The following is a 15,046-nucleotide window of genomic DNA, read 5'->3' as shown; positions in this document are numbered from 1 at the left end:
CTGTCACATGGTATCAGAGCATTGATTTTCCCTAGGATTCCTTTTTTCATTCGCATTTCAAGCGTGGTTAGGTTTTTCCCTCTCTTTAGGTGTACAAAGCCACCAATGCTGTTTTCTGTTTGGTAGAACCCTATTTCAAAATAATGCATAAGGGTTTGGTTTGCAGCACAGAGCACATAGGAAAGGCTTTTCTGCAGTTGCCGTTCAAAGAGGCTTTTCAAATTTAATTGTGGAAGATAATTCATATTCAGCAGTAGAATGGGCTGGAAGTAAAGGGGTTATATGTGTATCAGTCATGGGGGTGAGGTGGCTATTTTCCTAGTTCAATGCTGGCCATGATTGTGGAATGGAAATGTGGTCCTTTGGTGGGGAGAATGGATGCTCTTTGGAGGATGCCAGGATGGTACCACTTGCAGTATGCTGGAGTTCATGGAAAGAAAGAAAATCGCACACTTTGGACGCAAAGGAGGGGGAGGGGGGGGTCAGAAGAAGTGTCTGAGAAGGCTATGGGATTGGTATCTAATTAATGTTCGTTTTTGCCGGGACTTGAGGGGGTAAAAATATATTATATATAGGATTCATGGGACAATTTTGTAAAAAGGAAAAGTTGTTTGAGGTAAATGGGAATGGATTAAGTATGTAAGGTTGTCTGGGAGGTACATTTTTGGAGAAGGCCCATTGGGGTGACAGGTAAATATACAGAATTCTGAGTGTTTTCAGGTTGCTTTTTACATCTCTCATTTATGAAAAAATACAATTTATTTACCTTTTCAAAATGAAAAAAATAGTTACACCTACATTAAAAAATGCCAATTCAAGGACTTGATATAATTGAATTTGGCTCTGAAATTTGACCAGTGGTAAATCCAAACCATATCCTATACCAATGGTTAGAATTACCACATCACCTTTTGACGTGACAAAACCAGGTGGTTTGTATAGGAAACCTTCCTGTGGTCCATGCAAAGGACCTTATGCCTCACGTTCTACCAATACAGAAACAGTACATCAGTTTTTATCATGCATATTCAGACTTAATCACAGCCAACAAAATTAAGCAGATAATGCAACAACAAATCATGCAAAGGGATGATAGTTGAACTAAGATAAATCACCATGTACAGGCAGATAACGCAAATAAAAATAGTCCACAAATTTTTCCCCTTTTTTCCCCCTTGGGGTGGGGGAAGGTAGTGAGGGTTATGAAGGTAGAGAAGCATACCGCCAGTGAGGTGTTATTTCCAGTGAGATTGAGTTTGTAGACAACACCATATTGGAATAGGAAAAATCTCAAGCTTAAAATGGTTTCCAGTATCTGACCTCTCAACGTTTGGATATGCATCTGTAGAAACAGAGGGGAGAGAGAGAGAGAGAGATTGTGAGAGATGGAGAGAGAAATGGAGAAAGATGGACCAACAAAACAAGCTCAAAGCAAGTGAGAATACAGAAATTAAGAGCATTGGGCAGCAGATAAATCTTCATTGACCAATATTAACAGCTACAAAAATTAAAAAACTACACATACAATTGTAATGTGCTGATACACAACCTCAAGAAGGTAACAAGAATAGTATCTTAACAGATATCTAGAAAGATCTGAGTTACTGAACCATAGCTTTCAAACATGAATTCACATTCACAAAAGAAAAGCCAATTATGAGCATCTTTTTAGACAATTGAAAATCCTAGCAATACCATTATGTTTTTGTAATAGAAGAACAAAAAAGATAACTACACAATTATGTTAGAATACCTAACCTGTTCCTCATCCCACCATGATTCCCAACTGTTTTCTCCCTTCACTCCAACTCCACCTTTATAAAGAAGCCAACTGATCCAATCGTTGAAGTCCTCAAAGGTCCTGTGTATCATACAGGAAAAAATATGAGGTATATACATGCAGTTGTGCCAGGAAGACTGCTAAAAAAACTCACATTTACCAACACACAGTTACAAAATTATGTGCATTAAAAAATGTCAAATAATAAATTTCATCTTACTTACTTCTGCCACTCAAATCCTGATGGATTAAAGATATAAGGAGCAAAGAGCCACGACATAACAAGGAACCAACTACTGAGAGTAAGCAAGACAAAAGAAACTGCACCTCCATCCGTATAGCCATATGCTATGTAAACTATAAGAAGCAGTGCCACTTCAAGCCTGCATACAAGAAATTTGAAGATTGCAACTTTAAGAGCACACGGGCACAAAAAGAAACATCAATGTAACCTATTACAGACAAACAACACTTACGCCTTTACGAAATGACTTCGTGAATAAAGCCTGTAATTTTCGGCAAACTTGATGTGACGGACCACAAAGCCTCTACCAGTTGCTCTGTACTGTTGGTGAGATTTTTACATGTAATTATCAGCATTCTTATGTATTAAAATATGGCATAAACTTCTTAAGATAATAGTTCAAAAAGAGGTCATACTTTTGCACCTCCATGGAGTATTGTGCGCCCAAAATAATGAGTTCTAGTTCCTAAAGAAAATGTGAAGAAAACAGAACACAACTGGAGCTGCATGGTGATAAAACTGAAAACAGCCTGCAAAAGTTTAAAGCAAAATTGAAAACCAAAGGCAAGAAACCTCTATTTGTTGGTAAGAATTAAGAAATAATAATAGAAAATCCATTTCAGCAGCTTTCAACCTGAAAATATAAGGGGAAAGAGTGAAACTGAAACAGCTCATACTTGACTCTTTACCACTAATATTACTGGTTCAACACAAGCAACTAGTTTGGTCCATGATTCTTGTCTGAACAAAGCTAATGTTTTATTTGCAGAGTAAACAAATGAAGTACTGCTACAATACTGGAAGTCACAAAATTTATATGAACGAACCTTCAACAATCCAAGTTCAAGTATAAATCCCATTATCATTGGGACGGCTGTGAAGATTCCTATCTGGAATAAGAATTGAGTATTTAAAACTGCACTCAATGCTGTGTTACCCGACAATTTAGCCACCTGGTTAATTGCACGATCAACACCAGAGAAAGCCTGAAAGATTTGGCAGCACCTTGATTGTAAAAAAAGTCTGAGAATATTATTAATGCTGGTAAATATTATCATCCTTGTCTAGTCCCAGACGAACATTTCATGGAAACATCATGGAATTAAAGGTAAACAAGGATATAGAGAACGTCACATTACCAGATAAGCCCTTCCGTATAGAAAAATGTAAACAGTAAGAACGGTCATCTGCACAAATAATGACTTTTTCAGAAGCTTCCATCTAAATTAGGACAACAAATATCAATTCAAACAGTTGTCACAAATAAATAGTAACGTAAAGAGAAGAAAACAGAAGTGCATACCATTGTGCACACATAAAAACCGACAGTTGTGAAGTAGAAAGATAGCATTCTGAAAAAATCAAAAAGTTGTCCAAGCCGGTATATGTCCCTGCTTAAGACTTGTTCTCCATTACCACCAGCTACTTTGCCTTCAAATAGTGCAATTTGGTTCAACCCAACATCTCTTCCTTTCCCGACCTGTACGTAAGAGCATAATATAAATAAATTAATGAAAGATTTTTGCATTCAACAGAGGCACAGAACCATACAGAAGACTTTAGAAGAAATGAAACCTGAATGTATTCATGGTGTGTAATGTTACCCTGCCTTAATGTGGAATTGAACCCTGCACCAGTGTTTAATTTGCTGATTTCAGTAACAAGTGACACTCTTCAATGAATAAAAGCAAAAGATCTATTTTCTTCTTGGAAGAGGTAATTTGCAAATGGTCTATTATTTAACAAGTTTCACTAAACCATGAATGCCTGGATAAATAAAATATGCCGGATCACTCCAGCATTCTTCAAAGTTAAAAATGCACTACTAATTATAACGGCAAAAGCGATACAGGTCGGGCAAACTGCAATAGAATCTAATCCTTGGATTAAAACAAAAACTACAGTGGAGAATGCTTATGAACTACATTTAATCATGACAATGACAACCTGCAACCATGCATTCCATATGTAATTTGTAGTTATATGAATCCTAACAACAACAACAACAACAACATAGCTTTTTTCCAACTAAATGGGGTTGACTACATGGATCCTTGCTCTCTAATCAGCTCTATTCGAAGTCATACAAGATAAGAGGCCTAAGCTATGCATGTCTTTCCTCACCACTTCTCCTAGAGTTATTTTAGGCATGTCCTTGGCACTTTTAGATCTTTCAATCTGAAAGCAAATTACATATGGAATGTAATTTAGGCCTTTCCCCCATTCCACGAATCCTTGTGAAAGCAAAAAGGAAGATCTTCTGACAAACCATGCCTCTATCAAAGAGGGGATACACGAGACCTTTTTTTCCTCCCTTGGTTTTCTAGGTTCACTTATTCACTATAAATAAAACTCAACTCAACTCAGCCTTATTCCGACTAATGGGGCGGCTATATGGATTCTTTTTCTCTAATCAGCTCTATTCAAAGTGTTGGAATATCAATCCAGAATACCGTGGGGGTATTCTGGTCCTTTTGGGGGTAGTTTAATTCTTATGTCATTAGGTTTAAGTTGCTACTCTTATAGTGATGCAGAATTATCACCAAACTGGGCTTCTTTTATTAGGAATAAGTCTAGGGTTGGGATATATATATGTTGGGCCTTTGATCCCAAGGGTTTTCTATGTAATATGCCACTTTAATGAGCCTAAACTAGGGGTATATAGGTTGCATACGGGACTAGCCCAATACTTAGTTTATTTTTATGTTTTTAATTGAACCAGTTCAAATTGGTTGCATCCAATTGGTTCAATTTAAGTGATCATGTGACTTGGTTAAGTGGACATGTGACTACTTAAGTGGTCATGTGATGTAAGTTGGGCTGGATTAGGACTCTATAAGTCCAGCCATGTTTTGAGTCTATTTCCATTAGTATTTCAGTTTCCTAGTCAGTTTAAGTTACCTAATAGGTTAGGGATAGGGTTAGGCCTTTCCTTTTTAGTGTTTAAGTCTATTTTTGAGTCTTCTATATAAGTTTATAAGGGAGGCCAACACTGAATACGAATTTGATTAATGAAAAGCTTTTGTTTGCTGCCATTGCTGCTGCCTGCTCTGTTGAGTGTTGCTCCTTGTGGGTGTGCATCCTTGTGGTTCTATCAAGGTGGAAAGGGACTGGTGGAATCCGGTTGACTCCTTATGCCGTGACGGCTGGGAGGATCTTCTTCAATTCGAAGGTGGTTCTATCCTTCACATCTGTTCAAACTGCTGCCAGTGGAATCTCCAGTAAATTTGACACCCAATTTCTTCTTCTAACCCTCTAATCCTTTCCCCCAATCGATCCCCTTTATTTTTTGTTTGAATCCCATAAACCCTAACTCCATTAAACCCTAGATCTTGCTGCCTAGCCATATTTAACCATTAGAATTACTTCAAATTCAAACAATAGCCTCTCCTTAACACCCCCTACACTCGACCCAAGCTGCTGCCCCTATTTGTCTTTCAAAACCCTAAATTTGACCTAATTTCTAAAACCCAAAACCTGAAACCCTAACCCTAATTTCTGGAATTTTGAATTCTCATCTAAACCTAACCAAATCTAACTTTCTAAACTCCCCAAAACCTGCCTAGTTTAATCGTATAAGCTATATTCCCATTATCCTACCCTAGCCTTAGGAATTGACCTAAATCCTAGTGCTGTCCATTCAAACCAGCAACCCTTTTTGTTATTTGATCCTGTTGTTTGGCTCCTAGTAGGTCTCCTACCTATCTAGGACTACATTATATAGAGTCAGCTAGTTAGGGGTATGTGTGTCTATTTCAGTCACTTTGTAACTTTCCCCTCTATTATAAAAAGAGGGGCTTACCTATTAATGAATCTAACACATTCTATTCTCTAATTCTCTCTTTCTAACCCACGGTTCTGCTAACATGGTATCAGAGCAGATCTGATCTAGGTTAGAAAGAAGAAAAAAAAACCCTTTTTTCTTCAATCGACTTCTCCCTCCTTTCTCTCTTTCTCGGTTTCACCTTCTTCAGGTTTTCTTCTTCTCATCCTTGTAAGGGGCAGCACTAATGAGGTAAACACCTATACCAATGATTTTGTTGCTGCCTCCTCCGCCCAATCTACCTTTTTCATTACAATTGTTTCTAATCGATAGCTGCTGAAACTACCACTGCGATACTGGAGCTTTCCAGAAATTTTTGAAGATCAGATTTCTCTCACTCATGAAGGCTGATCCTCCATTGTTGGAGCTTCCTATGCAACCATTCCCAGCACCTATCTACCTTCTTCCATCTACTCTCCTCTCCTTTTTTATTCTACAGCCTTGACTGACCCCAATTGATCTCCTTTATCAGGGTGTTTTTCAAAACCCTGATTCCATCGATTTTTTGGGTTCCTCCTTTTAGTTGCAGCTGATTTTTTAGGGCTGATTACTTCCATTACTAGGACCACTCGACCTCAATCTTGCACCTATCCAAGTTTTCTAGAAGACCCCTACCCCAATCGATCTCTATTTTTCAGGGTTTTCCAAAACCCTGACTTTAATCGATTTTTTGGGTTAGGGTTACCTGCTGCTTCTGGAGTTTTTTAGAGGTGTTTCTACTATCAAGAGAGGCAATTTACTTCAATTATTCATGGCTTGAAGAAGTTCTTTTACACAAGATAGTTGCTGCCCTCTTTTTTCTGCACTTTTTGGTGTATCTCCCACTTGAAGATCAAGTCGCAAACCCTACAAGAGATTGGGTGTTCGTATTGGAGATCTATTCAAGCAGCTGTGGACAGCATCTATGCCAAGACATCATCACTTTGACAAGTCATCATCAATTTTTTTACAGCCCCCTTCCTTACAATCGATCTCAACTTTCAGGGTTTTTTACAAAACCCTGACTCTAATCGATCTTAGGGGAAAGGATGTCCTACCTTGCTGATTTTTTTAGGGGACTTTTATCAACATCAAAGGGATATTCAACCCAAATTACAGCATCATTCGAGTTGTTCGGAAAAAATTCAGGTTTCACTCTTATGGTTCGATTTCACCAACTATCAGCCTATTTATTTTCTAGTTCCTATGTGGCTGGCTGCATCACTTACTACTGGATCTGCTAAGTTATTATCTTATACTTGCTGGTTCTATTAAGTTTTACTACATACATTACTGGTTCTATTGATTGGCTTCTGTAAACATGACGGGTTGACATGTTATTGCTGCCTTTATGAGGGCTATTGCTGCCCTGTTCTTGAGCCTGAGTATCCTACTATTGGAGATCGAATTTCTTTCATTGTTAAAGACTCCGAATCTACTACCGTGGAGATCAGTTTATTTGGGATTACAACAGTGTGTTCCATAGTTATTGGTTGCAACTACGAACCTATTCAGTTGTGTGAAGTTTTCTCTACTGGATCAAATCCAACTTACTTTGAGAGCTTGATCCTAGCATTATTCACTAATTCAGATCGGATCCTATTTTTTTTGAAGTTTATTACATCAATTCTGCCCAGATAACTTCGTCGGTTCTATTTAGCATGTGGGAGTTTACAAATTGGAGTTTAGCACACTGGTTCTTCCTTGTGTGAAGATCGATCAAGTTTTAAAGAATGGTGCCTTCTCCTTATAACAAATCAGACCTGTTTTTTTTTTATTTAATTCAGATCTGATCATTGGAGATTGGTGTTTCAGAGTTAGTTTGATCGATTGAAGAAGGTTGAAGATTACTGTGTGTTGTTTTTGTCCATGGTTCTTTATCCCACTGCCTTTTTTTCCTTACTCATCTCCCATACCATACCTTTGGCATTTACCAATAACCACTTTGGAAGTTTATGGGATAATTTACTTTCCCACTACTTCCTCTTTTCCATTACCCATAGCACCTTTGGAGAACTTTGGAAGGTTATCCTTTTGCACTATCTCATTCATCATCTCTGTTATGTCCACGTGTACTACTACACATGAGAGGGAGATTATGTATAATACACCTGCAGACATTGCAGAAGCAGAACTTGTAGGAACACTTGGTCCAAAACATAGAAGATCAGTGTTTCCACCATTGCCATTGGGTATCCTTTGTTATTGGGTTGAGTTTGCCGTAAAGGGGAGGTTGAAGTATTAAAGTATTGAAGATATTTGGTTGTTGCCTGCCTATTTGAGGACTTACAGTTTGGTTGATTCTGTTGTTTCCGTTGCTTACCTGCCCTAGTTGTTTATCTTCAAGTTTTTATGTCACTATGACAATCTGAGATTCATCACTGGATAGCTATTGAAGATCGTTGAAAGCTGCCTTTTTTGGAAGATATTCCAGTCCAGTGTGTTGATAATGTCTGTCCTGGTTTTGAAGATCAATTATTTCAAGTTCTTGAAGGTTTATTTGGGAGCTTCATTCATCTGTTAAGCTGGACTCTATTGCAACTTTGTTTCTTCCCGTTTTGTTCAAGTTGGGCATTAGTGCCTTGTATGCGCCAACTTGAGGGGCAGTGTTAGCATTATTATGGAGTTTTTTTTTTTCTTATTAGTTTAAGCTGGATCCTCTTTTACTTATATGTATAATCCAGCTTGAGGGGGAGTGTTGGAATATGTAATCCAGAATACTGTGGGGGTATTCTGGTCCTTTTGGGGGTAGTTTAATTCTTATGTCATTAGGTTTAAGTTGCTGCTCTTATAGAGTCGGCTAGTTAGGGGTAATTGTGTCTATTTCAGTTACTTTGTAACTTTTCCCTTTATTATAAATAGAGGGGCTTACCTATCAATGAATCTAACACATTCTATTATCTAATTCTCTCTTTCTAACCCACGGTTCTGCTAACACAAAGCCATACATGTTCTAATTTTGATTCTGCTTCTGTTTTGGTGGACTGTTAACTGTTATCTTTCTACTGGGCTGTTTGGATCTGCTATTGAGGATTATCTTTTGGGGTTAAGGTTGTTTGCAACCTAGCCTTACATTAATTTTTCTCTGTTTTCAAAGCATGTGTTTATTATTGATAAATCTATTTTCACTATAAATATACATTCAAACTCCATTGACAAGAGAGAGAGAGAGAGACCATGTTGAAAGTACTAGTACTGCATGTGTACAGAGTACGGTGCAGATGCAGTTCACCTTATCATTTTCTTAGGTAAAGCAAATAACGCCTCAACTCTTTCCAAGCTTGCTATTTGCCTGATGGTTTTTACTCAAGTCTGCTTCTTTGATGAGTTGTAGGTCGATACGACGACAGAGCAGATAGCTCACCTAGTGAGATATTGGAAGAGGGAGACTAGAAATTTTACTTCTCTTAGGTTTGACTGCTCATTGGTGTCATATAAATCTTACAAATTCTCCCTGTTCTTTTCTTGTTTTTGTTTTTCTCCTCTTCTTTTCTCTTTTTTTTTTCTTCTTGTTTTTGTATTTCTCTTTTTTACTCATTTTATAATATTTTTTTTTTTTGGGGGTGCAATTCAAGGGCCGAATGCCCATCATGGCCCCACATGGAGGCAAAGAGGAGACCCACAAGGGGGGTCAAATATGGTACCAACAGGCTCCACTTCTTGGAAAGCAATTAAATGTGGACTAGGTGTCGCTGAGGAGACTTGAACCATCGATCAAGCTCCCGACGCTATTTCTCCAAAGATGCAACGAACCAACAGGGCAAGCCCTTGATCGACAACTAATTTTATAATACTTGTGGCATGGTATCAGAGCATTTCAGATTGTGTTCACTTTTATTTTCCATAGTGATGTCTATATTCTTTTTCCTTTTCCTCCCCCCCCCCACACAGAGTACTAAATCTCGGCGAAATTTCAGGAATTTCGGTGTGACCGAGATGAAATGACGTTGAATTGAAAAAATATCAAATCTCGGTCGGTTTGTAACATTTCGGCAAAATTTCACTGAAATGTTACAAACCCAGGTTATAAAAAGGCAGAATCTCGTGACTCTCGGCTGAAATTTCGACTGAGAGCTCTCTTGGAAAAACATTATTGAAGCTGCCTGCTCATCATTGAAGCTTTTTTTTTTGGGTAAATTAAAAATTCATTAACCAAAGAGAAAGCCCCCGAAAGGGGAAACAAAGAGAGCTCAAGAGGAACAAAAAGAACCCAAAATTAAAACCCCACAAGGCAAGGCTCCAAGAAGAAAACAAGAAGATACAACCCTAAAGGGCAAAATTCAGAAAAGATACAATGTGACTATCGCAGGGGGAGCCTGAATGGCGCAAAGAGATTGACGATAATTTGCTTTTGATGTCAAAGGAGATGGAATCCCAAATCTGATTAAAAGATATAGATTTGGTAGTCCGTCTTTTAATATTTCTCTCAAGCCAAATTTGATGAATAGCAGCACCAAACACGAGTTTACCGACACAGTCACAAAAGGAAGAGCCTCCAAATGTCATATCTACCCAAATCCATTCCCGATGGAAAGGAAGAATTCTCCGGTTGACGGGCCAGCAACGGGCAAGGATCCAGGACCAGATCTTCAAGGAGAAAGGGCATTTGAAGAACAGGTGATCAGTATCCTCAATGCCGGACCAACACAAAATGCAACGAGGGGAAGCCGGACTATGTCTGCTGATGAGGAAAGCCTGGGTAGGGAGACAGTTGTGGAGCGCACACCAAAGGGTGGAGCTGTGCCTGGGAATGGAGCTTGGGAACCAAACCAAGTTGCGCCAGATGACAGGATCAACATGAGATCTAATGAGATTCCAAGCTGATTTCAGACTGAATTTCCCAGATTGTCCTCTCCCCCAAAGAGGGGTATGAGAATATGAGGGAGGGCAGCACAGATATGGTCCAAGTGAGGGGAGAGCATAGATGAAGGATCCCAGGCTGAGCTTCTAATAAGGAATACTGTAGCTAATCTGTCCGAACCCAAATTATAAATAGTTCTGTCACCAACCAATTGGATAAGGATAATTGCAGGGTGCTAGTTGTCAAGCCAGAGTCTAGTAGCTGACCCATCATCGACCAAGAAAATAATGGAGCTCATCATTGAAGCTTCACTGTTTCAGGTAAAAACCCTTTCTCCAAAAATGTTTTTTTTAAAAACATATAATCAATACATGTTGGTTAGTGATAAATTTATTATATGTCAGACACCAAAGGCCGATCTACAATCGGAGATGGGTGCTAATGTGGTTGAGTTCATGGCTGATGAGGGTCAGATACACGCACGGGAAGCGTCATGCATACCGTTCCAATGCACATGTGGCAATATGCTTATGAGGAGGAAGATGACTGGTCCATGTCCTCAAGTGGTGGGACTCGGACCCAGACTCACAGATCTCCACCGACTACTCATATTGGTGGAGATGATGAGGATGGTGGTGCATATGATGGAATTCGAGAGCAGTATTTGGTAGGCGGCTGCAGAACCGATCCAATTCACCAGAGAAACACAGTATGATCATGCCACATAAGATACAAACCATGGTACACATGCCCCCACACATAAAGGTTACACAAGAGGGCCTCATACCCAGTTCCGTCCAGGTGGGCAGGCTAATTTTATGGACATTGATGACTTATCTAGCTTTGTTGGTGGATTGAGTATGGGCGACAACAAATCGAGTGGGCATTGGCATTACCCATCTTATGGCGGAGAGAGCAGTACATCATCATCGGAGTTCATTGCATCATATTCACATCCATAAGGGTAGTTAACTGGTGTGGGGGAGCATATAACTTCTTCATCCATTCCCAGTATGAGTATGACTCCCAGTCACAGGGACGTACTGGATCGTCTTTTGTGGATGATCTTCTCCTACCCAACCCACCAGTCGTACATGCTGCCAACGGCGTCATATCGCAGTGGATCAGTGGATAGTTCTTCACAGTTTGGTGACCCATATCCTAGGATAGGTTACCTTCAGTATGTCGATGATGCAATTTACATGGCAACTGTGGAGGACTATACTCGTTTCTTCTCCCAGACTATGACGTAGTCCTACAGTAAAAGGACAATGCATGTCGACTCCATTGGACCATGAGTGGGATCGATCCTAGACGGCACAATAATTATTATTAGTAGACACTTGTATTAGGAAAGTGTATTGACATCCAAATTATGTACTTAATTCTATGACTCATTGACTCTATGTTTGTATGATTTACTTGTTTAATTTGCTTATTATATCTTCTAGTACTTAGACAATGTGTAAGTATACATTAGGTCGTATACTACCAATCAAAGGTGAAAATCCAAAACACCACTCTAGGTGACTATATTTGCAATATGAACATTTACATATGTTTATATAGCCTAAAATAGGGTTTCCATGAAGTATCAGGCCTTAATTTGGTCTAAAACCCACTGAAACAGCCAACCGAAATATCACGCCAAAAAAGGACAAGATTTCAGCGAAATCTCGGTATATCAGATATTTCAGTCGGGCCGAAAATGGCCTTACCAAAACGAGATTTTAAACTATGCCCCCCCCCCCTTTTCTTTATCTTTTGTTCTGTGTTCCATAACAGATCAGATTTAGTAGAAACCAATGTTTCACATATTCCACTATGGCAATCATCATGGCTTGTTGCGTGCATGGTTTGAGATGACAGTTTGACTTTGACCCTTGCCTTTCTTGATAAACAAGGAGAATCCAGATGTTATTTTGCTAATCTATTCATTGGACACCACTGAGGCAATGATGATGTATAATGTTCACAGGCGAGTACTTGAGGTCTTACTTATGTTGAAACACATCTTCTACGTACTGCATGTGTATGGACTATTGTACTATTCTCAGTCAAGTTGACATATATTAGAGGGCGATCCAGGAGATACCTTTAATGAGTTCCCACTTTCTTTCTTCCCCATCTTACTTATGTTCTAATAAGCAATAACTCAAGACAGAAGAAATCAGGGCAAACATGAAGTGCGCACCAACAATCTCAATGTTAATGCAATGAAGAAGAGTTTAAGGGATTCTAACTACATTAAACCCTTACAACACACACCCGAACCATAAAAAAAAAACACCAAATCATACCGAAGAAATTCTGAAGACAGAAGCAACATTCAGTAAAAGCAATGGTTTATTAACCATAATAACAACTTCAAGAATAAAATTACCATCATAAAACATAATTTAATAAAGGAAAAATAGTCCAACAACAAATAAATAAGAAATAAAACTGAAATAACCAAAAAATGATAGCTGGAAACAGAAACCAAGCCCACTGTTTAACTGTCCTGGTCACATTATGATATTGAAATTGATTCGGACAGGGCTCTGTCTAGAATTCAAAAGGCACACGAGAGACAAAAACTGGACTGAGGGAGATAAAAATAAGAGATAATACAAATGCTGCTTCCTCTGCTAACAATAGGAATTTGAATGCTTTAAAGGGCAGTACCAAGTGCACAAGGCTCCTGCGTTTCGCACAAATGCTTTGATCTATCTAATTAGTCTAAGAACAGAGCTGCAAACTCTCCTACAACACATACAATGTCCATAATCATTGGACTTTCCAGATCCTTTCTGATTTATTGAAGTTGCCTTCTATTTTTCAGATATATAAAAAAATTCCCCATATGCCATATATGAATTTTCATGGGTAAGATTTTTATCCCTTTTCCCCATCCAACCCCAATTCAGAACTCATTTCTTCTTATTGGAAAAAAGAGTAGAAAAGTATGAAATTCTGTCCCTGTGGAATTGTGTTAAAAAAAGTTTAAGCATCACTCAGGATATCTGAACAAAATATTCCTACAATAAATAAGTGATTCATGTGTTCAGATCCTAAAGAAGAATCAAACTTGTAATTTCACTTAGCAACAGCATGTTTAGAAGCATCAAATTTGTATTTTCATTTAGCATCACCATTAAGCTTGCATTTACAATGTACATATTTTGAAGTCTCACAGGCATGCAAATAAGCCAAATGTAGAAAATTCCATAATCACCATTTAAAAAAATTTTACTGCAATCCCAAGCATTAAAACCACAAAAAAAATCTCAAAAAACCAAAACCATCAATAGATAATCCATTAGTGACAATGCATAAAACAAGACAATAAAGTAGATGGATCATTAATGCATACCTGCATATATATCTTCACTAATATTAATAACACGAGATGCCTTACTAATGCCACCTCGGGATATATGAAATATCCTGTCAAACACATCAGGATGCCCATAGTGCATGCGAACCCTGTAAAATTAAAACACATGACTAAATACCTTTCACCTAACACCAAATATAAGTTTTTCTTTGAAGCAGAACGTTTCAGCATCATCACATAATAGCCACCATATAAGTTGTAAAGGCAACAAGACAGGCCTTTAGGCCTAAGCAAATATTCCTTCACGTGTCGAGGCACACAGAACTACAAACATTATAAATCTCAAGTATTTCTCATTTCTACCTTTAAGATTTTATGTGACAAAACACTGAAAACTGAATTATGACATGGGAACAATGATCTTCTCCCTCTTTCCTTGTTGCTTTTACTTGAGTGTTTGCATATGCATGTCTATCAGGTGAAACCATTTAAGGTGTGTGTGATCCTAACATAAGGTAAAGGGGACAACCTCGCCCCTCCATACCCCCTCCCCCTCCCCCCACCACAAAAAAAAAGAAAAAAAAAAGAAAAGAGGCATATACGGTCACTGAGCGCAATATTTTAAAACTTGGAAAATTGACTCACTCAGTGACCAGGCATAATGAGTGGACCAAGCTGTTGTAGCGGGCTTGGCATAGATAGTTGTATTTCCAGAACACCAATTTAAGGTCTTCAGTCCTAAATCCTAATACACCCCTTCTAATAAATCTCAGATCTTGATACAGGAGACCTGGGATCAAGTTCCAACCCCTGCGAGGGTTGGGACCGAGGATCGGCTGCTCTGATACCATTGATATAAACCTTGGGAGAACTCAACTCTGTAAACTGGCTTACAAGGTGAGGGAACCCAAGACCTATCAACCCACGTCAAATCCCTTTCGTAACCGATGTGGGATCAGGCCCCCATATGACTGATATGGATCGTAACACGTAACTTTCAGGATCAACACTGGTCTATAAACAAACCTTTCCCAAATAACAAAATGTTGATCAAACCCCATTTTGAATCGGTACTTTTGTCATTTGTAGGTAGATGAAAC

General features: G+C 38.6%; 1 protein-coding gene across 4 annotated transcripts in view; it reads right to left on the bottom strand.

Annotated features, from left to right (window-relative positions):
• Positions 1 to 15,046, bottom strand: part of LOC122670834 (callose synthase 10) — a 103,691-nt gene that overhangs the window by 5,402 nt on the left and 83,243 nt on the right. For all 4 annotated transcript variants that reach the window (XM_043867839.1, XM_043867840.1, XM_043867841.1 and 1 more), the window contains exons 39-48: positions 13,983 to 14,095; positions 3,600 to 3,652; positions 3,328 to 3,504; positions 3,164 to 3,211; positions 2,852 to 3,010; positions 2,441 to 2,554; positions 2,257 to 2,345; positions 2,005 to 2,163; positions 1,759 to 1,861; positions 1,223 to 1,342 (exon numbers count right to left, since the gene is read on the bottom strand). In XM_043867839.1, coding sequence (XP_043723774.1) covers positions 1,223 to 1,342; positions 1,759 to 1,861; positions 2,005 to 2,163; positions 2,257 to 2,345; positions 2,441 to 2,554; positions 2,852 to 3,010; positions 3,164 to 3,211; positions 3,328 to 3,504; positions 3,600 to 3,652; positions 13,983 to 14,095 — 1,135 coding nt within the window. The remainder of the gene's footprint in view (positions 1 to 1,222; positions 1,343 to 1,758; positions 1,862 to 2,004; positions 2,164 to 2,256; positions 2,346 to 2,440; positions 2,555 to 2,851; positions 3,011 to 3,163; positions 3,212 to 3,327; positions 3,505 to 3,599; positions 3,653 to 13,982; positions 14,096 to 15,046) is intronic.

This window comes from Telopea speciosissima, chromosome 8, assembly GCF_018873765.1.
Source record: "Telopea speciosissima isolate NSW1024214 ecotype Mountain lineage chromosome 8, Tspe_v1, whole genome shotgun sequence".
NCBI lineage: Eukaryota > Viridiplantae > Streptophyta > Magnoliopsida > Proteales > Proteaceae > Telopea > Telopea speciosissima.
Note: the sequence above shows the minus strand (reverse complement) of the source record. Positions and strands in the feature narration are given on the sequence as shown.